We start from the raw sequence: 25514 nt of genomic DNA on the forward strand, positions 1-25514 counted from the left end.
CTGTTCTCCGTGATTCTTGTATATATGCATGCATGAACTGAAGCCCAAACAACTCCTGCTCCTCCTCTCCTTCTGTGTTTTCACTGGGAGGAAGTGTCACCTCCAGTCTCAGTGGGTTGTCTCGAAAGTTGACAAACCTAGCAGTTCACCAGAAAACAGTGTTTTTATAGGTGCCATAGAAGTACATGTACATTTATTTCCCTGGAAAAAGATCAGATAACAGTATACTGTATTACAATAACTGATTATCTTGCTGAAATCTAATATACCCCAAGAAGAGACAGTATCTCCGCCCCCCAAAGCTTACATAACAGTTAATGTGATGAGAGTAAGTTGTATTATAAACATATGATTAATGAATGCTATGAATATAGTTTGTGCCTGTTTTATGGATGAATGCTTTAATCATCAAGTACAAAACTAAAATTGCTGGATAAGAAAATGAATGAATGATTTTTGTTATGGAGGTTTTGAGTTTGAGTACCCATTGCCTTATTCCATCAGAAAGTTGCATTTTGGAGAAAATTTTATTGCTGTTCTACTAAAGAGCAAAATAAAAAAAAAAAAGTCTGCTTTCTATAGGCTAATATAATACCTGTGCCTACTTGTAATTATTCAGAAGGAAAATAGTCACTATTTTATTCTTTTGGTTTTTTGTATTGCAACGTGTTTGCTAGCTATATAAAGAGAATTTCCATGACATTGTCACCAACAAAAGACATTTCTTCAAACTGATAAATGCCAGTACCATTTTATTTTCAAGAATTACTTCTTGAATAAACTAGATTTATGTTACATGAGTCATATTCATGAAATTATTAAAACACTGAAATACATGTTTAAAATATATACACTCAAGCTGGGGAAATAGCTCAATAGTTAAGAGCATTGGCTGCTCTAACAGAGGACTCAAGTTCAATTCCCAGCACCCACGTGACAGCCCAACCCTCTGTAACTCAAGTTCCAAAAGATGCAATGCTCTCTTCTGGCCTCCATGGGCACCAGGCACACAAATGGTGTGCAGGCAAAACACCCACACACAAAAGGAAATTTTAAATATACATATATGCAGTCATATCAATCACAACCCAAATGTGTTGGTCAGGATCTGTATTCCTCCATTGTGCCTCCAGGACTAAGTGTGCCATGCTGTAACTGTACCCTTTACCTCAGATTTGTCATGTCTTCCATGCAGCCTGGAATATCTTGCAGTTTATTGTTGCTGAGAACGAGAGTCCCCAAGTTTTTCATATTTCTGATTGTTTCTGGCAGGCAAGTTATTTCATTCCTTTGTAGCCACAATGTATGTAAACTTTGCATTCTGGAAAATCAGAATTCTGCAACCAGTCAACTTGAATACGAAAAGCTGGCCTCATCGTATTGTTACATTTAACATTCAATTTTTAATTCACTTAATTATTTACTTAGTTAATTATTTAACACTTAATAAAATGTATTTATTTGTTTAGTGGAGTTCATTCTTTCTTATGACCTAATTGCCGGGGAAACATACATCAGGGAATTCACTAAAGACTAGCCTTCATGCAGTTGCAAAAATGAAGCCAATGTTTTATACCGCATGTTTTTCATAGTTTTCTAAATGAACAGCTGTCAATGTCACCTAATATGAATCTTAAAAATCAAGGGCTGATAATATATGCCCATCCTAGGCAACGCAGTATGGACTAGGGTCAGAATTTCTAGGTTCAAATCCAATTAATGTCGATAACTGAGACCTGGGCATAGGTGACAAACATCTTTGCATCAGTTCCCTCATCCTGGCATGCCTGTCATGCTCTAAGCAGTGTGGCTACTACGGCGTGTTCTTGGTAATTTGGAATAAATGAAAATAACCGTTGAAATGATACATTTTGAACTAGTTGGGTCTTTTGTGATCATCGTGGGCTCCTAGGTGTCTGGTTTATTGTTTTGTTTTTGTTTGTTTGTTTGGTTGGTTGGTTGGTTTTGGTTTTTCGAGACAGGGTTTCTCTGTGTAGCTTTGGAGCCTATCCTGGCACTCTGGCCTCGAACTCATAGAGATCCACCTGCCTCTGCCTCCCAAGTGCTAGGATTAAAGATGTGCGCCACCACCAACAGCCGGCTTGTTTCTTATTTTTCGTAGGTGGCTTTGAATCATCAGTAGCATAAAGTAACCTATTTTACCTTTCTAGACTGTCAGGAAGTTGTTGAAGGCTGTTGCTTCCCATATCCAGCCACTCGAGGGCAGGCATGTTCAAGACAGCAAGAGGGATTGTAGTGAAGTGGTTCATACTCAGATCAAGGTGGGTGAGTCTTAACAGTTTGCTGAGCTAAAGAGGAAAGTGGGTTTTACAAATAATTATCCACAATGTACATTACTAGAAGACTTACACTGATGAACTATTTCACATAAAAAGCTCATATTCCATGAGCTTTACATAAATAGAGTCCACAAATCACACATAAAATTGAATAACTTCTGGCATTATACTTGAGCTGCCCACAATAAATAAAATATAAGGATAACTGAAGTACATGCCTATAATCCCAGAGACCGAGGGTAGCCTGGGCTATAAAGGAACTGTTTCAAAGGGGGTAGGGGGGAGGCAGGTATGGTGGCACACGCCTTCAATCCCAGCTTTAGAGCCAAAGGCAGCAGATTTCCCTGAGTTCAAGGTCATTGTGGTCTACACAGTGAGTTCCAAGACAGCCACAGCTACACAGTAGACTCTCTCAAAAACAAAAACAAAAAAGACCTGAGTAACCTGGGATGCCAGTAAAAGGAAATGAAAAGTTTTTATTCAAAGACAGTTTGTCTTCCAAGATAACCAAGTTTTGGGGCTAATAGGACCTGTGTGGCAAAAGCAGCATCCCCACCCCAAGAAGCATTTCTCATCTTTACTTTCAGCCATTGACTGAAAATTATATGAAAAACTGACTCTTCAAGATAACCTTACTGAGCCAGGCGTTGGTGGCGCATGCCTTTAATCCCAGCACTCGGGAGGCAGAGGCAGGCGGATCTCTGTGAGTTCGAGACCAGCCTGGTCTACAAGAGCTAGTTCCAGGACAGCCTCCAAAGCCACAGAGAAACCCTGTCTCGAAAAACAAAAAACAAAAAAACAACAACAAAAAAGATAACCTTACTGACTTACTCACATTCACTATCTCAAACATCAAGCTCACTCTGTAATAATTCTGCTTGAAAGTGTGATGAGTGACTGCAGATTTTATAACACACAGCACTATGCTCAGATTAAGAATAAGAACTCACAAAAATCTACCTGCCTCTACCTCCAGAACACTGGGCTTAGAGGTATACATCACCGTGCCCGGGTTCTCTCATCAGCCTTAAAATGTATTCCCGGTAATGACTAGAGCTCCAGTTTTTTTTGTTTTTGTTTTTTCATCTAAAAATATCTATTAGTGGGGGCTGGAGAGATGGCTCAGTGATAAATAGCACTGAATGCTCTTCTAGAGAACCCTAGTTCAAATCCCAGCACCCACCTGACACAACTGTCTGTAACTCCAGGTCTAGGGCTTCTGATACCCTCATACAGACATACCCGAAGGCAAAGACCAATACACATAAAAAAATATCGATTAAGTTATTTCTATTCCTCATCTCTTTTTTTTGAGAAAACTAATTATATGATTGGCCCACTGTTGTACTTAAATAAGTAAATAATTATGACAGCAACCACACAAAGGCAGTGTCATTATTTCTGTTTTATGAATAAAATCTCTCAGAGAGTTCATGTTAACTCGATGAACTCAAGTTTTATAGACCCAAGGCCTCAAAATTCCTTCCTCTTTATCCTACTGGAGGTCTTATAAGAATTTAATTAACATTTGCAAAACAAACAAAAACAACTTGGCGGTCAATGTTCTGTATTTTTAATTCCTTCTGTACCATCTGCACCAAGAAGTATACAAATACAGTGTTTTGTAGTAGTGCAAAAGAGTAGGATGAGGGAACTGAGGAGATAGCTTAGTAGTGAGTTGCTCAATGTTTAGTGAGCATTAGGACCTGAGTTTGGATTCTCAGCAGTAAGTAAAAAGCTGTATGTGTAGCACACCTGAAAACCTAGTGCTGGGAAGCAAGTCCACGGGGCTTGTGATTGGGGAAGACACCTAGGACATCTGGCCTACACACACACACACACACACACACACACACACACACACACACACACACACACGGCTACATAATGTGAATACAGACATGGGAGGTGGCATGATTCCATCTAGTAGGTGATGCTGTTTCTCCCGCTTTTTAATTCAAGCCATGACTAAAAATGCATTTCTGAAAACTGTTACCAGACTTTTCAAATTTTTGTTAATAGGTACATATACTAATGAGGTAGGTGCAATTTATGTCTGACAGAGAAATCCTCAGTTGCTGACCCCTCAGTAGTACTAGAATCCTTTTTGTTGTTATTTTGTTTTTCCGAGTCAGGTTAGCACTCTAGCTTTGGCTAGCCTACAACTTGCTATGTAGACCAGGCTAGCCAAGAAGTCAAAGAGTTCTACCTGCCTCTGCCTCTGCCTCCCAAGTGCTGTGGTTAAAAGCCACCACACCTGTCTAGAATCTTTTCATTATAGAGTATTGAAAAGATAGTAAATCTGTCTAACAGCCTTCTATGTGAAAACAAAAATCTAATATTAGAGGGTTTGTCCAAGGACACATAGCTACTCAGAGGATACACTGTGGCATTAAATGGTCTTTGGATCAGATCTCAGAATAGTATTTCTAATATTTTAGTAGCAATTTCCTCTGAGGCTGAAACATCCCATCCTGCAGGGAAGGTCTGTAAGCCATCAGGTAAACAACTCAAATAAGGTCCAGGAAATACCTGAAACTGACCAGATTCACTAGGGTCCTCCTTCCCAAGAGTGAACTACAAAGACTGCTGAGAGTCACACTCACACAAGCCAAGAAGCAAAGAAGACTCTGAGACCATACCTGGAAGAAGCAGAAACCAGCTGAACTGCCTAGAAGAGGATTAGACCAACTTTGTCACTTGGAAAGGACACTCTCCAACTTGCAGAACTGCCTGCAGGCTGTGAGTGTAGTCTAGTTCCCAGCTTTAGTGAGATAGACTTTGGTGATGCAGCTCTCTTGGGGTCATTTTTGATCCTCTAACCCTCACCCATATTCCTGCAAGTAACCCCAGTAAAACTCATTGTTCACCTAGTTGGACTTTGGTCTGATCTGTGTTTGGGGCTGTTGTGGGTACCCTTTCAGGACTAATTAGACATGTGTGTTGTGTATCCCCAGGAAAAGTCTTATCACACGATAGTAACCTGTCTCCTGGAGAATCTAAGGTGGAGAGAATGATTAATGACATCATGTCCAAGTTCACATAGCTTGTTAGTGACAGAGCCTTTCCTAGAAACAAAACCACAAGTTTTAGAAAACATGCATACTGGCCTTCCCACATAGATAAATTGTTCCTATTGGGCTGCAGAGAGATGGCTTAGCCATTAAAGGCTAGGCTCACAACCAAACATATAAATTGTTTCTATCACCATTTTCCTTGTGTTTGCATTAAAATAATCTAACATGATGAAACACGTGCTATGTTTCCAAGAGCAAACTGGGAGGAGTTGACTATTACTAGTAACATGCCAGTGGTTTAGTAAAATAAATCTGATCTACTAAGAGATGAAGTAAGAAAATGGAATTGTACCTTTTGTTCTCAATTTTATTGTATTTCTTAACTTTGGTCTTGCAAAGTCATTGTTTTCAAGGCAGAAAAACCATAGGCATTTCTTGCTGATTCTAAGAGCATTAGCTTGTTTGAAAGGTAACACAGATGTCTTCTTCATCAATTTAGTTTAACCAATGACAAGACATCAAATCAAAGGCAGGAGCCTTTCCAACCTGCTACCTTACTTTTTACTTAGAAAAGCCTGGGATGCCAGCATGATGCACTTCCTCCAATTCTCATCATCCTTTCTGTCTGTCTCAGGAGTGAGAATGCTATAAAAATCAACCAGGAAAAGAGATTTTCTGTTCTATCTCATTGTCTATTCTTCATAGCAATCACACACATATTCATTCAAAACAACATCAAGTGGATTCAAAATCACAGACATCATGTACACCTATAACCTCAGCACTCAAAAAGCTAAGGAGCAAGAGTTGGGAGCTCAAGGCCAACCTAGACTAAATAGGGTGAGCTGCACAGTGAGACTCTGCCTCACAACAGACAGACAGACAAAAAAGCCTCAATGACTGGGGATACAGCTCAGTAGCAGAGTGTCTGTGCAGCATATATGAGACCCTGGGTTCAATCCCTAGCAGTGACAAATAATCAAGCATGTATGAATAACCCCTACAGGAACCCAGGCTTCTCCTTATCATGGGAATTTTAAATTACATAAAGTTCTCAGTCTTCTCTCCAACAAATAATGCAGAATGGTGACAGAAGTACAGGAACCTTTTATGCCAAGTAGAGTTTGTTCTAAGAAAAGATCTGCCTTCTGGTAGAAAATGCTTTTCTCTTAAGTATTCCTTTCCTAAAATACAATTCATAGCACTGCTTCGTGAGGTTGTTTTGTTTTGTTTTGTTTTTTTGTTTCCCAACAATCACATGCCTGAGAAGCAAGCTATAGTAGATGTAAACAAAACAGATGTTTAGACCTTCTGACCTCTGGAGGGAGGTCACTTATATCTCTGTTCACAGCCAGTTCTAGCTTCTCCAAGCTGGCACAGTTGCTCAGTTCTTTGGGGACAGTCTTGATTTTGTTGTAGCTAAGGATCAGTTCCTGCAGTCTGGTGAGCAGTCCTGCACAATAACAACAACAACAACAACAAATAATAATAACACCACACAATAGGAAGAAGGTGGACTTAGTGTTTCCTCTCACTAAGTGCTGCTTACATTCCTTATGTACATAATGACAAATTCAGTTATTCTCTTCCCTCCTCTCTTTTTTAAATAATTTATTTAATTTTATTTTATATGCATTGGTGTGAAGGTATCAGATCCCCTGGAACTGGAGTTACAGACAGTTTTAAGATGCCATGTGGGTGCCGGGAATTGATGAACCCAGGTCCTCTGGAAGAGCACTCAGTGCTCTTAACCTCTGAGCCCGCTCTCCAGCCCCACCCTCTTCTCATCTCTAAACCAGGGGCAAGTTTATCATGCTGTAGGAGGAGAGGCAGTGGTATTTTCATTCTGCTTTATCTATACCACGTATCCTGGATCAAGGTGGCTGTGGATGGTACAGACCCTGCCTAGCATGTACCAGACCTTGGGTGAAGGGAAACAAGCCCACCCTGTGGCTCTGGCAGGCCTTAACCCTTCTTCCCAATTCCCTCTGCCTTGCTAAAAACTGTTAAGATTACATTCCTGCCGGGCAGTAGTGGTGCTTGCCTTTAATCCCAGCACTTGGAAGGCAGAGACAGGAGGCCCTCTATGAGTTCGAGGCCAGCCTGGTCTACTGAGAGAGTTCCAGAACAGCCTCCAAAGCTACACAGGAAACCCTGTTTTGAAAAACCGAAGGAGAAGGGGGATTACATTCCTGTAGCTAGCCACCAAGGTCTATTCCCTTATTTGGCCACTTCCTCCTGAGGCTAACTACCAAAGCCAGCAATCAAAAGCCCCCTTTGGTTCACCTAGTCAACATGTCCAATTAAAAGTAAACACCTCTTCCTAACATGAAGTTTCTCCCTTTACCTTTATAAACCACCATTTGCCTAGGGGCCACGTCTGTCTCCTCTCTGGAGACAGTCCTTTGTTCCTCCAGGACAAATACCCCTGCCCTTTTCTCTTGTTCCTTCCCCTTCTTCCGAATTCCCTATCTCCTTTACCACAGCCTCCTAGCCCATTCTAACAGACACCCCCTTATTCTCTTAAGAATTGCACCCGCAGTGTCATTCGCTGCTGTTTTTCTGTCTGAGTCAGAAGGCGGCCACTTTACCATTTCTTGCCCTCTTAATAAAGGATCTCTCGGTGAAACAGGTGTTTGGGTGGGGGTTGTGTTTAATCCGGGTATGGGAGTGAGCCCTCGCTGTGGGGGAGTCCCCTTCACTGGCCTTGATCTCCAACATAAAACCCCCAACAGAACACTACATCCTAAGCAATTTTTCATTTGGGAGCATTTCCCCACTGTCTAATGAGTCCCCCCCCCCCTTTATTGCCTTTAGTGTATTCTAAGTTAAATAGCTAAACCAACAATATTGTTTTCAAAATATACAGAATAATTCCAAAAGCTTCTCTCAACTGAAATCTGATCTATCACCCAGTATACGTTTGAATCCGCAGAAGCATTAAGCTAGATAAATGTTTACACTTTTTCTGGGGCTTCAGGGAGATCTTTATTCCCTGTTTTTTTTAAGTGTGTGTGGGGGGGGGCGGCTGAGAGAAGGAAAAAAGCACATTTGGCAGGTAGATAAGATAGCACAGGGATAAAAGCAATCATCCTCACCAATTCCTCGGGGGATCTCTGAAATTGTGTTTCGAGATAAGTCTAGCACAATGAGATTCTGGAATCTTCCAATGAATTCAGGAATTTTCAACAACCCTGTCCTATGAAGTTGCCATTCTTGTAGCTGATTCAGTTTCAGTAAAGAAGAAGGGAGAGTCTAAAATATATATAAAAAAAAATGTGTGGACAATCATTACATTACATTACATTACATTACATTACATTACATTGCATTGCCTGAATTATTCTAGCATTGTATTGCACTGCTGTGATATTATGGGATTTATAGAAGCACTTGACAATAGTTTCCCCTTAATTGGCAACACTTCCAGGTACTTTGAGCTACTTCTACTACTCAAACCTTGACTTTTATTATTTTTAATCGTTAAAAATTTATTCTCAGTTTTTTACAAGTTATTATTTATTTACCTTATTTATTGTTAAATCTTCAAATCTCAACCATTGTAGAATAAAGAAAAATACCAGATTTTGTCCAAAAATGATGCACATAGAAGTCTGTCCTAATGAATGATTCTGTTGTATTTATTAGACTATCCAAGAGCACATACATAATTGAAAATGAGAATATTCCAAAAAGCATTTTAGTAATTTGAATTTCTCTTCCACTTCTATTACTAAGTATTTTTGAGAGTTTCTTTGTTTGTTTTGAGCCAGGGTCTCTACAGAGCTCTAGCTGTCCTAGAACTCACAATGTAGACCAGGCTGGCATTGAACTCAGAGAGATCTGCCTGCCTCTACCTCTGCCCATGCCTCCTGAGTGCTAGGATTAAAGGTGTGCACCACCACTTCCAGCCTATTTTATGAGTTTTTTAAAAAGTTTTTTTTTCTTTAAACTCTGAATTCTATACCTTTTCCTTTAAAGCCTAAAATAAGCCAAAGAGAAAATAGAAAATTAACTAGGAAACTGACAACATAGCTAATGATGCCTCCATGAGTGAAAAACAAACACTGAGTCAAGGCTCTGAAGCCCTTGTAAAAATTACCCTGTCTGATCTAATTAAGCACACCTGTGCATGTGTGCTCATCCATATATGAGGGAGAAAAAAGTATCAATACCTAACAAGAAATGTCCCCTTCCATTTTAAAGTCTAAATTGATAGTTTAGCTATGTGATTCAATTTAGCCTGGACATCACTGTTGTAGAGCACAGTGGGATATCTGCCCATTAGAAGGAATTAGAAAATAAATATCACAAGGGATTTGAGTTCTAGTGTGGGAGCAAAGAGACTGACAAAAAATAACTTCATGCAGTTACATTTCTTTCCCATTGTTCGTGTTGGCCAAATTCACTTATTAATAGATTTCTAACTATCCTACTCTTAAACCTAGGCTCATGTCCTCTCAGGTCTTCACACTCTCCAGAGCGTGAGCAATCAAGTACTGCTTCTAGAGCACTTACCTTCCACTCTTCTTTTTCTATCTTCAAAATGACTCTTCCATCTTCCCTGGTGACCTTTTCTCTCAGCTTAGTTAAGCTTACTCGATCTTCCCAGATCCGCACTAGCCTAAGACACCAGGACATATTTGTATTCATAGGTAATGACAAAAGTGGCTTTCAAAATGTCCATCCAAACAGCTGATACAACAATGAAAGAAATAGAGGCCATGCATGAATTTAAGAGAGCGCTAAGGTTGAATGGGAAGTGTTGAAGAGAGGAAAGATTTATGTCATTTTGCAAAAAAGAAAAAAAAAAACTAAAAAGTAACCACTGAGCCAGTGCTGACACATGCAACCACCTTTCAGCTGATTTCTTTTTTTTTTTTTAAGATTTTATTTATTTATTATGTATACAACATTCTGCTTCCATGTGTATCTGCACACCAGAAGAGGGCACCAGATCTCATAACGGATGGTTGTGAGCCACCATGTGGTTGCTGGGAATTGAACTCAGGACCTCTGGAAGAGCAGCCAGTTGTTCTTAACCTCTGAGCCATCTCTCCAGCCCTTCAGCTGATTTTTAATACCATCGGCTCAGTGGTCATCATGGCAGGGAGCAGACTGGCATGGCAATGGCTCCTAATTTCTCCCAAACAGTTCTATTAACTGGGGCTCACTCTTGAATCTGTGGGATCGATCTCATTTAAACCACCACATCCTCTAAAATCTCTTTGTGTGCTTAAGCCACTTAAGACGGTCTTTTTTGAGTATATATATATATATTATATATATATATATATATATATATACATACATACACACACACACATAATGATAAATCTTTCCACCAATCTGCTGGAGCCCTGTTAAGGTCCCAAGTAACACACACAGACTTATATTAGGTACAATGCTGCTGGCCAATGACTAGGATTTCTTGTCTGCTATCTCTATCTTAAGTATCAAACATAATTATTAATCTATATATTTTATAAAACTTATCAAGGACGCTGGTGGGATGCATCCTCTCTTGTCGGGCTCACATGGTGGCTCCAGAGAAGAGAGGAGGAAGAAGAGGAAGACAGTGATATCCTGCTTTCCCTACTTATAATCTGAGTCTGCCTGCTATGCCACTTCCGGCCTGGATCACAAGACTTCTTTTTACTACATTTCCCAGACTCCTCCTCGACTCCTAGTCCTACCTATCTTGCTACCCTATTGGCCAACAGTACTTTATTTATCAACCAATAAGACAAACATACACACAAGGACTTCCCCCATCACACAGCCTTCTATTTTCTTTTCTTTCTTTTTTTTTTTTTTTTTTTTGGTTTTTCTACACAGGGTTTCTCTGTGTAGCTTTGGAGCCTATCCTGGCACTCGCTCTGGAGACCAGGTTGGCCTTGATCTCCTGCCTCTGCCTCCCGAGTGCTGGGATTAAAGGCATGTGCCACCAACGCCTGGCCCAGCCCTCTATTTTCTTAAGGGGCTGGCCCTTTAATAACCTTCACATTAGCCCTCTTCTCACTTGATTGGCTTTGAGCAGTCAGCAGTGTCTTGGATTCACTAACACAATTGTTTCAAGGTTGGCTTATTGGCTCTGGTGCCGGGGGTAGCACAGTACCTTGCATTTACTAAGCTCAGCCCTAAGGTTTTAAAAAGCATCACAATTCTCATATATTTTCCTTCTAGTAGCATGAGTGAGATCTGATTTGCATGCTAGAGAATTCAACCTTTTAAATACAAGTCAATGATTTTATCTGTAAATTCACATCATGCAATGGTCTCTAGTATCTGATTCCAAAATATTTTATCACTCAAAAATCCCCTTCAATCCTCATTAACAGACATCCCTCATCCCTCCTTCTCTTCCTGATCATCACTATTTTTATACCTATACATTTGCCTGTTCTGTGTTTCTTGTAAACAGGGCAATATATATGTGTGCCTGGCTTTTTGGCACAATTCAAACTTCATCCACATTGTATGGTACAAATCAGCAATGTACTTCCTTTGATGGTAGGATGGCATTACTGTACAGATCTATCACATTTGTTTGTTTATCCATCAGCTGACTATTGTTATGTTTTGATTCTTCTGTATCATGTTGCTAAGAACCTTTGTGTACATGTCTCTTTGTAAATAGCAGTTATTAAAGGTCATTCATTGTTTTGGACCTAGCTTTTACACTGTACCTAAACAAATCAGACTAAAGATCAAAATAAGTTCTGTGGTGGTCTGAATAAGAATGCCCCCCCCACCATAAGCTCATATATTTGAATGTTCAGTCATTAGGTAAAAGCACTACTTGAGAAGAATAAGTGTGGCCTTGTTGGAGGAAGTGTGACACTGGGGTTAGACTTTGAGGTCTCAGATGCTCAAGCCATGCCCTGGTGGGGGATGTCCTTTTGTATACTGTTAATATGTTTCTCTTATTGTTTGTTAATAAAACACTGATTGACCAATAGTGAGGCAGGAAGTATAGGGGGGGCTACCAGACAAGGAGAATTCTGGAGAGAGGATGCAGAAAGAGGATGCACCTGTCATGACAGGTGACAGTCACTTTCCCCAACCAAAATAGCTCCAATTAGTTTAGTAATGAATTTCCCTCTGCCATAATCCTAACACATAATCTTAACATAATCCTAAAGGGAGCATGAGGTAGTGTGATATGACCCAGCTGTTTATTTTTATAGTTCTGTCTTCTTGTCTTGGTTTTATAGGAAAAATAACTTTGGAATGGCCAAGCTGCCTTGTGTTCTATGATTTTCCTTGCCCCTCCTAGCCCTTTTCTGTATTTAAAAGCAATCTGTTCTTACTTAGATTCATAGAATGAGTGCTGCCTGAGTCTAGGATCATCTTGCTGTCTTTGGAAACAGGAGCTGAGCTAGAAAAATGGGGCCCTAAGTCCAGATCCCCAGCACCAGTGTGAACCCATGACACATCTGTAACCCCAGAGGAAGGAAGATGGGATGATAAGAGGGTGCCCAGGGCTCACCGGGCACCCAGCCTAGCTGAGTTACAAGTTCAGTGAGAGACCATGTGATAAAAAAAAAAAGAATAAAGTGAACAGTAACTGAGGAAGGCACCCAACATTAACCTGCACATGCATTTACATGCTCACATTCACATGCATTCACACATGAACATATACACACAAATGTATAAGGTGGAGAGTGACTCAGGGGGACAGCTGACATCCGCCTCTGGACTGGTTTTGCATGCACATATACACTTCTGCACATGTATACACCCACATGAATACCTACACCTACCCCCCCGCACACACACAGGGACATGCTCGCACACAGACACACATGCACACAGACACACATGCACACACACACACACACACACACACACACACACACACACACACACACATGCACACACACGTCTTTAAAGTTAATTGCAATTTGACCTTCCACAGATTGTATATGTTTATGTCTAGGGCTAAATTCTTAGGAGAATTACTGAGTCATATTGGAACTTTCTGATGAACCAACAGAACAGCATGGCCCCAACGTCACATCTGACTACTTACTCTCCACAGCCCTTTCTCCCTGTGTTTGCCGCCCTCAAACTTATGGTCCCCCTGCTTCAGCTTCCCAAAGGTTCGAATTACAGACATGCACCACCACACCTGGCAAAACCAAGTTTGTTAATGCTATAACGTGATTTTGCAATAAAATTGTGTTTAAGGGTAATAGTGTTTTTTGAGGTCTTCATGGTATTCATTTCTTGGATAGATAATCTGAACACTTGGGTACACACACACACACACACACACACACACACACACACACACACACACGGCTGAGGTGTAAAAGGGCTAACTGGAGGGCTGATCCACACGCAGGAGTTGGAAGAGGGAGGTGGACAGAAACTGAGTCTTACAATGTGGAGTCTGTGCTTTGGCCACTTTTGCAATCATCGTCCCCCCTCCCCCCTCCCAGTTGGAGCAACTGAAGTAGAACTTATCTGTTTCATGAATGAGAAGAGAGATATTCTTGCAAGATTCTATTGAAGACAACCAATCAGGAAAGTAGGTAAAATGTTAACATTTCAGAAGAAATGAGAGCCCAATATTAAAACACAGCCCTCTCTTTATCAAGAAATCATGTGATCCAGAGGGGCCCTGGCCCCAGCTCACAGCCATTCAGATAGTTTGGGGAATGTGTCCAACTTCTGCTTGAGGTGCAGCTTTATGTTTCTTGTGGATGTAATCCTGAAAATTATACTGTCACAGAAACCAAACTTCCATGGGTATTAAGCGGGGTTCTGCGTCCACATGCAAACATCCTTTTGCTACTCTCAACACAAATGTCCCGTCTGAGTCAATTATTTCCTTTAAGAATAGTTCCAGAGGGCTGGAGCAACGGCTCAGTGGTTAACAGCACTGGCTGCTTTTCCAGAGAACCAGGGTTTGACTCTTCAGTACACACACTACATCTCAAAACCATCTGTAATTCCAGTTCCAGGGGATCTGACACCCTCTTCTGGCCTCTGAGGGCAATGCATGGAAGAGGTACACAGACATACAGGCAGGCAAGCCATGCACACATGCAAAATAATAAGATAGTAATATAGAAAAAATTAAAGACTATTTTGAGGGCTGAGAGATGGTTCAGTAGTTAAGGCCACTTGATATTCTTCCAGAGGATCCAGATTCAGTTCCCAGCACCCATATGGCAGCTCACAATTGTTAGTAACTTCAGTTCCTGGGGATCCAGTGCCCTCTTCTGGTCTCTGTGGGCACCGTACACATGTGGTAGACAAATTACCTGTAGTCAAATACTCATACACATTAAATAAAAATGAAGCATCTTAAAGGTTATTTTGAGCCGGACGTTGGTGGTGCATGCCTTTAGTCCCAGCACTCGGGAGGCAGAGGCAGGTGGATCTCTGTGAGTTCGAGGCCAGCCTGGTCTACAGAGCGAGTGCCAGGATAGGCTCCAAAGCTACACAGAGAAATCCTGTCTCGAAAAACCAAAAATAAAATAAAATAGGTTATTTTGAGTTTTCAGCAAATAAAAATCTATCAAATTCAGTGGAGCTCTTACTAAATGATCTTTTTACGATAATGAGATTATGTTTCCACTAATCTAAGATAAAATGTCACAGCATACTTGTGCTGAAATTCCTTCTCTCGCTTCACCACTTCATTGTGTTTCTTTATTCTTTCTTCCCAGACTTCCTTTACAGCATTGACGGCCCCAGAACAAACCACATTTTCTGTCATGATTTTTCCACATTGTAGTAAGTCATCTACTTCATTAAGTTCTGAAGAGCTGAGTCACAGGCCACCTCAGAGAAGACCTAAGTATACAAGAGGGGAAGAAGCATTGTGTTTCAGAATATTTGCACACACCATAGCAATCATGAGGGGTGATGCTTGTTGAACACCTGTATCTCTCCCAAACTATATTTATTACTTATCCCTTCCTTCCATCTTCCTTCCATCTTCCTTCCTTCCTTCCTTCCTTCCTTCCTTCCTTCCTTCCTTCCATCTTCCTTCCATCTTCCTTCCTTCCTTCCTTCCTTCTTTCCTTCCTTCCCTGTTTATTCAGAGACAAGGTCCATGTGTTGCCTACTTGGTCTCAAACTCCTGGGCTGAAGCAGTCCTCTGATTTCAGCTTCCCAAGTAGATAGAACTAGAGGCTCACACCAGCATGTCCAGCTATTCCGCATGTGTTTGCCTGCCATATCTTATTTTAAACCCACGTAAAATATGATTTGAGCACTTTTGTTGCCTTTAGTATTCACACAAGGAAACTAGAACTTAAAAGAACACATGTGGTAGGAGCCAGAGCTGCTGCCCAATCGTCTTCCTTTGCTACCATGTCGTTCATAATAATGAAAACCTGTAACTAGACTTGCATGCAACTATGGGAGAGTGATTAAACAATGGACACATAAGTCTAGGGCCCTCAGCAGGAAAAGGTGCTTACCCTCAAGTCTGACATCCTTCAGAGGATCCAGACTCCAACTGGGTCCTCCACATAGGGCTTTCACACAAGAATAATTAAACCAGTTTTGTTGTTTTTGTTTTTGTTTTTGTTTTTTGATGGCTAGAGAGACAGCTCAATGATTAAGAGCATTTGCTCGTCTTCCTGAGGACAGAAGTTTGATTCCCAGCACCCACATCACAAGGCTCCCCACTCAGTTCATGGGGATCTAAAGCCATATTCTGGTCTCCAAAGGTGCACAGGTGCACACACACACACACACACACACACACACACACACACACACACACACACACTAGTGCTTGGTATACAATCTCACAAAAATAAACACATGTTTCAAAAATAATATAATAAATAAGTAGCTTGTTAAAAATAGGAGAACTACTATTCCTAAGGAATGCATGAAGCCTACACACAGGAACTGAGTGTGAACTCTTTCTGCAGTCAATAAACCTTGGTGTTAGGCATAATGGTACATATCTGTTGGTGGCCTGAGGCAGGGGATGGTAAGTTTGAGACCAGCTTGGGGTGCATAACAATATCCTGCCAAAATAAGTGGAAGGAAGAAAGGAAGGCAGGAAAGAACAGAGGGATAAAAGAAGAAAGGGAGAGTTGGTGGTAGGGAAGGAGTCTTAGAGGACATGTACTGGTGACCTAATTGCCTGGACATGTCACCTATAATTTATTGTCTCAGATGTTAATAAAACTGAAGTGAGTGCTAAATACTTTCCGTAACATAAAATGAGAATATTTAAAGAACGGGAGCTATCTTCATATATCTATTGTTTTATTACATATAAACTCACATTTGTTAACTTATTTCATTGTTTGACATTAAATATGGGTCATCATTAATATTAGTTTTCCTAAAAATGACAGTTCTGCATCAGAAAAAAAATCAAGCTCATACCAAAGCATTTCTTCATCTAACTGCTTTGTGCAGGAAAAGCGCTCAGTGTAGCCCTGAGGTAAGCATGCCGATACCAAAGTTAGAGAAATAGCTAAAGAAACACAATATTAACTTCTTGCTTGCAGGGAAGCTTATCTCTTATGTCCCAGAGAATGACAAAAATGTGAGTGATGACAAGCCCCCTAAAGGGCTCATAAGTTAAACTCAAGTTCAGTTCTACATTGGTGGGCTTATACACAGTGAAGTCATCACTGGCAATTCACTTATGCATAAGGAATGGAGGAAGACTGTTTTGGAAAAGCACTTACCATTGGGGGATGCTGCAGCCAACACACCCAAAGCTCCCGATTTTCAGCTAGAAACACAAGGTGAATTTTTTTCCAGTGCGGATCCAAATAACTAAAATCCTCTGTCGGGCTGTAACCAAGTGAAAAGTAATGTCAGCTTAGTTCTAATTTTAGCTTACGGACAAGGCTGAGAATAGCAAGAGTCACGTGGGGCTTCTGTGGAAAGGTTCAACTGATAATGTATGTGAGTGTGTTGTGTAGACAATGCCAGAGACACTAGGAACCTTTCAGGGAGAACTATTTCTCTTTTTTTTATTCATTTAGTTTTAAAGTTTTATGTTTGGATGTTTTGTGTGTATGTATGGCTGTGCCCCACATGCATGCAGTGCCCTGCAGACCAGAAGAAGGTGTTGGACCCACTGGAACTGGAGTTACGGATGGCTGTGTGCCACCATGTGAATGCTGGGAATTGACCCTGGATCTTCTGCAAGAACAGGTGCTCTTCACCACTGTGACACCTCTTCAGCCCCATGGAGGGAGAACTATGGCTAAGCACTAGAAAGACATTCTTTCTATAAGTCTTCCACTTTGCATGACTTACGGGTGGTATGTACTTAACAGAATGTAGTGGATCTATTTGAAGCCAAGCAAAACTTCAAAATACACTGATGTGCAACAGTACAAAGCCCCTACATTGAACAATGCTTCAGATAAACGAACCAGGAAGTTATGCCGAGGAGCCCCAATTTAAGTTGCACCTATGCTTCAGTTTGGGAGCATGCTGGAGATTGAATTCATATTCATCTTCTTGCCTCTCAGGTTCCCTCCCAAGCCTGTAGCCTCAAATTTAATTAACTTTCAATTTTTATCTCTCAGCTTTCATAGATGAGACCTAATTATTTGTTCTTAAGAATTAACATTTAGTTTTTAAATTTTGTATGCATCTGTACATGGACAAATTTTAAAAGATAGCAAATCTCATTTTCACATTGTATCTACACACACACACACACACACACACACACACACACACACACACACACACACACACATTTCTTAGTACTTAGTACTAGAGTGGAGGCCCATGCATATGCTAGGCAAGCACTCTACCACTGAGCTACATCCACAGCTCTATAGAACTATATATCATCATGTTTTGTTAGCATATATATATACAAAATAATGGGTTTCATTATAACATTTCTTTCCTAGAGATCAGCCTAGTCTACATGAGACCCTGGAGACAGAGACAGAGAGAGATTGAGATATTTATGCCCATATCATTTTCCCACCAGGGGATGTAAGTGTTCTTCACATCCTCCCCAACACTTGCCTTCCATCTGATCCTCCTGCATGCATCCCCTGAGTGCTAGGATTACAGGCATATACCACCATACTGGGTTATATGCATGCTAGGCAAGCAATTCATCAACTGAGCCCCAGCCCCAGTCCTTCCCTGTATGTTGAATGAGGTATTGCATTTATAGCAAATTCAAAAGGGATGTTCATTCTGCTTTATATTAGTGGGCTACTTTTAGTTCCATGGAAATAAAAGCACATGCCTCTAACAGTCCCCTCCCTCGTCCCCCCACCCCCCCCCCCGACTCAGAAGGCAGAGGCAGGCAGATCTCTGAGATATCAAGGCCAATGTGGTCTATTGAGCAAGTTCCAGGACAGCCTCCAAAGCTACAGAGAAACCCTGTCTCAAAAAACAATAATAATAATAATAATAATAATAATAATAATAACAACAACAACAACATTGGAATTGCATATGGATATGAGCCACCTATGGGTAACTGGGAAAGGGACCAGTGCTCTTAACTGTTGAGTCAGTCTAGCCCCCCAGTTTTCTTTTTTTTTTTTTTTTCAGGCGAGGGTCCTCTTGTGTTGTCCTGGTCAGTCTGAAGCCCCTGGTCTCAAATGATTCCTCTTCCTCAGCCTTCCACACCGCCAGGAATGTGGGTGCATGCCACCAGGCCTGGCTTTTACTATCATTTGTTAAAGACATAAAACTGTGTGAGAAATGATGCAGTCAACATTTTTTAAAATGACACTTTTGGGAGCTGGAGTGGTGGCTCAGTAGTTATGAGAGCTTGCCACCCTGCAGGTGCCATTTGTTTAATTACATTCTTGCAATTCCTTTTTATAATCTTGGTCTTTCCCAACTTCACTTATCATAAATTTAGACCTATTGTGAAAGCATCCTGAAGCAAACTTCAAGTTATATATTTTGCTGCCTGGTATAACAGTACTTACCCGAGGGTATGGATGACTGAGACCACTCAGGGTATCCGTTGGAAGGAGACTGCCTCAACCTACCCAGCTTTCCCCCACATACAAGCTCTTATTTTTCTTCTTTCTTTTTTTTCCCTGAGAACTTTCTTTTCAGTTGCTGTTAGAACCTGAATCCTTGCTCTCCATGTGTCCCTTCTCCCATCTCTTGTTACCACCAAGGACAGCTGTTGCCCATGTTTTGAATTGTAACATTCCTCATGGCACTCTGTAAAAGCCTGATATAGATGACCTCTTCCTGACAGAGCTGTGTGTGTTCATGTCATGCTTTAGTTGGCATTCTGTTTTTTTTTTTTTTTTTTTTGTTTTTTTTGTTTTTCGAGACAGGGTTTCTCTGTGGCTTTGGAGGCTGTCCTGGAACTAGCTCTTGTAGACCAGGCTGGTCTTGAACTCACAGAGATCGGCCTGCCTCTGCCTCCCAAGTGCTGAGATTAAAGGCATGTGCTACCACTGCCTGGCAGTATCCTGTTTTTTTAAACTAACTTTTTATTTATATAACCATATACATATATAATCAAAATTATGTGCATTGGTGTTTTGCCTGCACGTTTGTCTGTGTGAGGGTGTCAGACTTTGGAGTTACAGACAGTTGTGAGCTGCCATGTAGGTAACCTGGGTCCTCTGGAAGAGCAGTCAATGTTCTTAATCACTGAGCCATCTCTCCAGCTGCCCCTCCAGCTTTTCTGGGTTTTCTTTGGACTTCCTTCATTTTTTTTTTCTATAGGATTTAGGAAAAAAAATAAAGGTGGAAAAAGATATACCAAGAGCTTGGATGGAGGATTACTGAGGCCTTGGGACACAGTAGGTCCTAATATTAGGTCAGATAGTTTGTAAGGTAGGGTTTATGAGACAGACTAGAGTTAAAGAAAGATGTAATGATCCAATCTTAGTTTTTTAAAAAGCATGTGTAGGAAAGGAACAAAACCATTGCTTTCTGTTTTAGATTGCTGTAACAGACTACTTGAGGCTGGGTAACTTTTTTTTAAATGTATATCTACATGTCTGCCTGCACACCCCAAGAGGGCACCAGATCTCACTCTAGATGGTTGTGAGCCACCATGTATTTGATGGGAATTGAACTCAGGAACTCTGGAAGAGCAGTCAGTGCTCTTAATCTCTCAGCCATCTCTTCAGCCTGAGACTAGGTAACATTTTTTAAATTGAGCTATACATTTTTTCCCATTCCCCTTCCTTCCATCCCTCTCCCCTTCCATCCTCTCCCCTGCTCCCCATGCTCCCCATTTACTCAGGAGGTCTTTTTTTCCCCCTTCCTAGGTCGATCCATTTATGTCTCTCTTAGGGATCTCTTTGTTACCTAGATTCTCTGGGGTTGTGGCCTGTAGGCTGGTTGTTCTTTGCTTTATGTCTAATATCCACTTAAGAGTGAGTGCATATTGTATTTGTCTTTCTGGGTCTGGGTTACCTTACTCAGGATGACTTTTTCTAGTTCCCTCCATACGTCTGCATATTTTAAGACGTCATTGTTTTTTTTTCCCCCTCCATTGTGTAAATGTACCACATTTTCTCTATCCATTCTTCGGTTGAGGGGCATCTAGGTTGTTTCCAGGTTCTGACTAATACGAATAATGCTGCTATGAACATAGTTATGATGAGAGCGAAGATGATCCCTAGTCTGTAAGGTTAAATACCAGCCAAACCAAGCCAGAGCGTGCCATGGGGCAGCTAGGCCAGAGAGAGGGCTCCCATGTGCTTGCAGCCCCTTAAAAAACCTAAACCTATCCCGAGTCATTCTGACCTCACCTTGACCACGCCCTGACAGGTGTGGTCAGGCACACCTGTAGCCAGCCCTTAGGAGGCGTGGTTACAGTGTCTCCCTGTACATAGTTGTGCAAATATCCTTGTGTTGTGAGTGTGCATCCTTTCAGCATATGCCCAAAAGTGGTATTGCTGGATCTTGAGGTAGACTGACTCCCAATCTTCTGAGAAACTGTCATGCTGATTTCCAAAGCGGTCGCACAAGTTTGCAGCAGAGGAATGTTACCCTTTTACTCCACTTCTCCAGCACAAGCTGTCATCAGTGTTTTTGATCTTGGTCATTCTGAAAGTTGTAAGATGGTATCTCACAGTTGTTTTGATTTGCATTTCTTTGATGACTAAGGATGTCGAACAATTCCTTAAGTGCCATTTGAGATTCCTCTGTTGAGAATTCTCTGTTTAGATCTATACCCTCTTATTTTTATTGGATTATTTGGTCTTTTGATATCTAGTTTCTTGAGTTCTTTGTGTGTTATGGAGATCTGCCCTCTGTCACATGTGGGGTTCGTAAAGATCTTCTCCCATTCTCTAGGCTGCCATGTTGTCTTGTCAACCTTGTACTTTGCTTTACAGAAGCTTCTCAGCTTCAGGAGGTCCCATTTGTTCATTGTTGCTCTCAGTGAGACTAAGGAACTTTTAAAGAACAAAGATTTATTCTACAGTTCAGGAGACTGGGGCCTCATCTGTCAAGGCCCTTTTTGCTGCATCGCAGCATGGTGAATGGCATCACATATGAGAGGAAGAGAGAGACAACTGGCAGCCTCCAGCCCTTCTACCATCTGTGTTAATCTGTTCACAAGAGTGGCATCCTCATGACCTAAGCATCCTGCCTACCACGGCCTCCCTCCCAACACTTTACATGGGGGATTAAGTTACAGACATGTCAGAACATGGTCAAAAAAAAAAAAATGACACACGGTGAAAAGTGAGAGAGGCTTCAGAAAAAAAGGCAGAAGACCTCTTACCTCTAGTTCATTTTGCTCCCTGGATTATTCTTGGATGACATTTCATTAACCCTGAAACAAATATTTGCATTCAATTTATAAGGCATGCTTATTCTTGTTGGATGTCAGATCATAGCTATAGAACCCAATCTGGCCAGTGTAGCCTGAATCTGGATATGGCCTCTGCCTTGCTTTTATGCTTTCCCAGAAATAATCTATAGTACATTCCAGGCAACTGTGTTTAAATTGGTCTGTCCTGAGAAAGTTCTGGGAAAGGGATGCTTTGTTAATATTTCGTATGTGCTTACTAGTGTTTATTTACATGTTTTTCTGGTCAACTCAAACAATCTTCCTTGGATCATTACTTTCTTTGTTTCATTTCTGTATAAAAGTACAGTGAAGCTAAAGTAAACCTGTCAATAGCAGGAGACTGTAGTCCACCCCATTCTTTAAGGTCCTCTAATCCTGGGTCTTTTGGACACAGATCTGCATAGGTCAATGAAAGTCGGCACTAACACATGCTTTTGGGGAGACACACTAGAACATGACCATAGTAAAAACTGACTAGACTTCTTATTAATTACGAAAGTTTGGCCTTTAGCTTAGGTTTTGTCCCAACTAGCTCTTATAACTTAACCAATTTCTATTAATCTACATCCTACCAGGTGGCTTTTAACTCTCTTTCATTCTGTATGTCTGGCTCTCTCCATGTCTCACTGGTGTCTTTCCACCTCTCTTCTTCCCAGAGTTCCCCGGAAATCCTGCCTATTCTCTCCTGCACAGCTATTGGTTACTCAGGTCTTTATTAAACCAATCACAATGACACATCTATAGTATGGCTGCTCTTGGCCACTAAGTCCGAGTATTGGGCGAAAGCCTGGAGATTTGGATGAACCACAAGACTCCTGGTCCTTTTCTGAGAGAATGTCTCTCACCTTTATTGTGGAGCAGCCTTATATACAAACTTACAAAAACCCCAGGTCAAAGGGTTCACAACAGGATATTGATCCCAGTGGAGTGAGGTCAGGAAAGCAGGAGGTACCTGTGGTTATGCTGGAAAACAACTCTTAGAGACCCTATGGGGGCTGGATTCCAACACTATAGCATCCCACAATAGTTCATTTTTTTGCGTATTTTATTTTATTTTTTTCAACTTTTTTATTTGAATTAGAAACAGGATTGATTTACATGACAGTCCCAGTTCCCTTCTCCCACCTGTCCTCCCCTACCACCACCACCCCCAACTAAAACCCTACCTATCACATATCCTTTCTGTGCCCCCTGGATGTTAAGGCCTTCATAGGGTGTCACCAGAGTCTATTGTATCCTTTGGGATAGGGCCTAGGCCCACCCCTGTGTGTCTCGGCTCAGGGAGTATTCCTCTAGATGGAATGGGCTCCCAAAGTCCACACCTATGCTAGGGATAAGTACTGAACTTCTACAGGAGGTTCCGTAGATTTCCGTGGTTTCCTCACAAAAACCTATGTTCCTGGGGTCTGGATCAGTACCATGCTGATATTCCAGCTATCAGTCTGGTGAGCAAGAGTTCCCTGATGTTCAGGTCAGCTGTTTATTTAGAAGTACTTTATGTTCAATAAACATATGTGATGGGTACATAGTACTTTTACAGGGTATCAACTGTGAGTTGGTTGAAATCAATCTCTTATAACTCAGGATCTCTTCTGCCTCCGGGTCCACACAGGCTCTGGTCTCCTCCAATTTGTGCTTCTATGTTTGTCCACAGAAAGTGCCCCGACTGGCTGATGTGGCATAGCTGTATTTGCCATGGAAATCAGCTGTGCATTTCCAGGCCTTTGCCAGAATTTCTTCACTGAATGCTGGAGACAGTTTGGCGATAGCTCAGTGTGGCTTTGGCCAAGGGAAACAACACATACAGAGGAGACCAAAGTACCTCAGCTGCAGCTGCTGGTCCAGGTACCACTGCAAAGAGCCCAAATGTGCATAGAATGAACTAAGTGTGGAAGAATGCTAGCAAGGCTTAGAAGACATCTAGGAAAGGTCTGTGTTCCTGGCAGTGGAGGGGTAGTGCTGAACGCCATCTCCTTCTGACAGAGATCACTTAGAAGGCAGCAAGAAAACCCACAAAGTTACATGGCCTTGGAATGTACACTGCAACATTCTAAAACAGCCAGTGGCTTCCCAGACACTGTCCCCTTGCCTTTTCCACACAACCATAGCTTACACAAGTTTCAGTGTAAGTTGCTTTGGGGTCTCTCTGATGGACATTCATACCCCTTCTAGTTTAAGTCTTTCAAACTGTCTTCTTCAGCAAATGTCAAGGAATGCTCTGCATAGTAATCCCTCTGACCAGTGAATGAAGTCTTGCCTTTCTCATTGGCTCCTCCCAGCAATGACTGGTTTTCCCTCCCACCCGATGTATATGTACCATGTGACTTCCACTTTTTCCATGTTAATGAAGAACTTGAACTTTAATTTCACCTCTAGGAGCACAGCAAGGGCTCTGTTCACTCAACCCCAGCCCCAGGTGTCTACCCCAGTCCCAGCCTCCTGCGATGGCTCAGCCATGCTGCTGCAACCATGCTCTGGGCTCCTGAATTCCTCCAAGAACATGTGCTCTCCCCAAGGCCCTGGACATAAAAGGAAATGAATTTCTCACTGTTCTCAATGGATGATAATTAAGAAAAGATGGTAACAGTGGAGAATTGGACCGCCCCAAGTTTATTCTGGTAACGTAGGAAACAACTTGAGCCAGTAACATTGGGCCTCTATTGAGTATGTTGCATGCATACTTGTTTTCCCCACAGCATGCCTGTCTCCTGTTTTTTTTTTTTTTGTTTGTTTGTTTTTTCTCTTCAAATAAGGAGTAAATTTTTACTGATCATGTCATCCTTCACTCTAAATTCTGCAACTACCTGGATGGGGAGTGAATTTAATGATGGAATGTCAATCTTCCAACTCTCCCTACATGATAGCTTCTTTTACATGGCTCACAGCACCCTATTTGTTGGATGTCTTTTCATCATGATGGTGTACTTGTACATATATATATATATATATATATAATATATATATATATTGGTATTTAATATCTGTCCCCTTCACTAGACTATTAAGTGTAATCAAGGCAGAGGTCAAGGTGGCATGTGTTATATGACCAATGCTTGACTCCATACTAAAACTACAGCAGCTATTTAATTGGGGATAGTAAGGACTGGGTCTCACTATGTAGCCCAGCTGACCTGGAACACACAATCTTCCTGCCTCAGCCCACCAAATGCCTGGATCACAGTTGTCCCCAAGCTCAGCTCGATGGTAAATATGTGAATGTAGAATAAATATATGCAATGGTATACACACAAAATAAATAAATAAATAAAAGGAAAACAGCAACCCGAACAACAAACTTGTAATAGGAGAGAACTGACACCTACAAGCTGTTCTCTGGCCTCCACATATGAGCTTGGGCATACGCACACCCCACCCCCCCACTTAAATAAATAAGTAGCAAAAAGTAACATCCACAAGTTACATAAAGTACAG

At 41.3% G+C, this 25514-nt stretch overlaps 1 protein-coding gene across 1 annotated transcript in view; it reads right to left on the bottom strand.

Moving 5' to 3' along the window:
- Positions 1-15053, bottom strand: part of LOC100767743 (leucine-rich repeat-containing protein 39) — a 19029-nt gene extending 3976 nt beyond the window's left edge. The window contains exons 1-7 of the mRNA XM_035451729.1: positions 14941-15053; positions 9836-9941; positions 8416-8572; positions 6634-6770; positions 2164-2309; positions 1169-1321; positions 1-137 (exon numbers count right to left, since the gene is read on the bottom strand). Coding sequence (XP_035307620.1) covers positions 1-137; positions 1169-1321; positions 2164-2309; positions 6634-6770; positions 8416-8572; positions 9836-9941; positions 14941-15053 — 949 coding nt within the window. The remainder of the gene's footprint in view (positions 138-1168; positions 1322-2163; positions 2310-6633; positions 6771-8415; positions 8573-9835; positions 9942-14940) is intronic.
- Between the last annotated feature and the right edge of the window lie 10461 nt (positions 15054-25514).

The sequence above is a fragment of the Cricetulus griseus genome (assembly GCF_003668045.3).
Source record: "Cricetulus griseus strain 17A/GY chromosome 1 unlocalized genomic scaffold, alternate assembly CriGri-PICRH-1.0 chr1_0, whole genome shotgun sequence".
NCBI classification, from domain to species: Eukaryota; Metazoa; Chordata; class Mammalia; order Rodentia; family Cricetidae; genus Cricetulus; species Cricetulus griseus.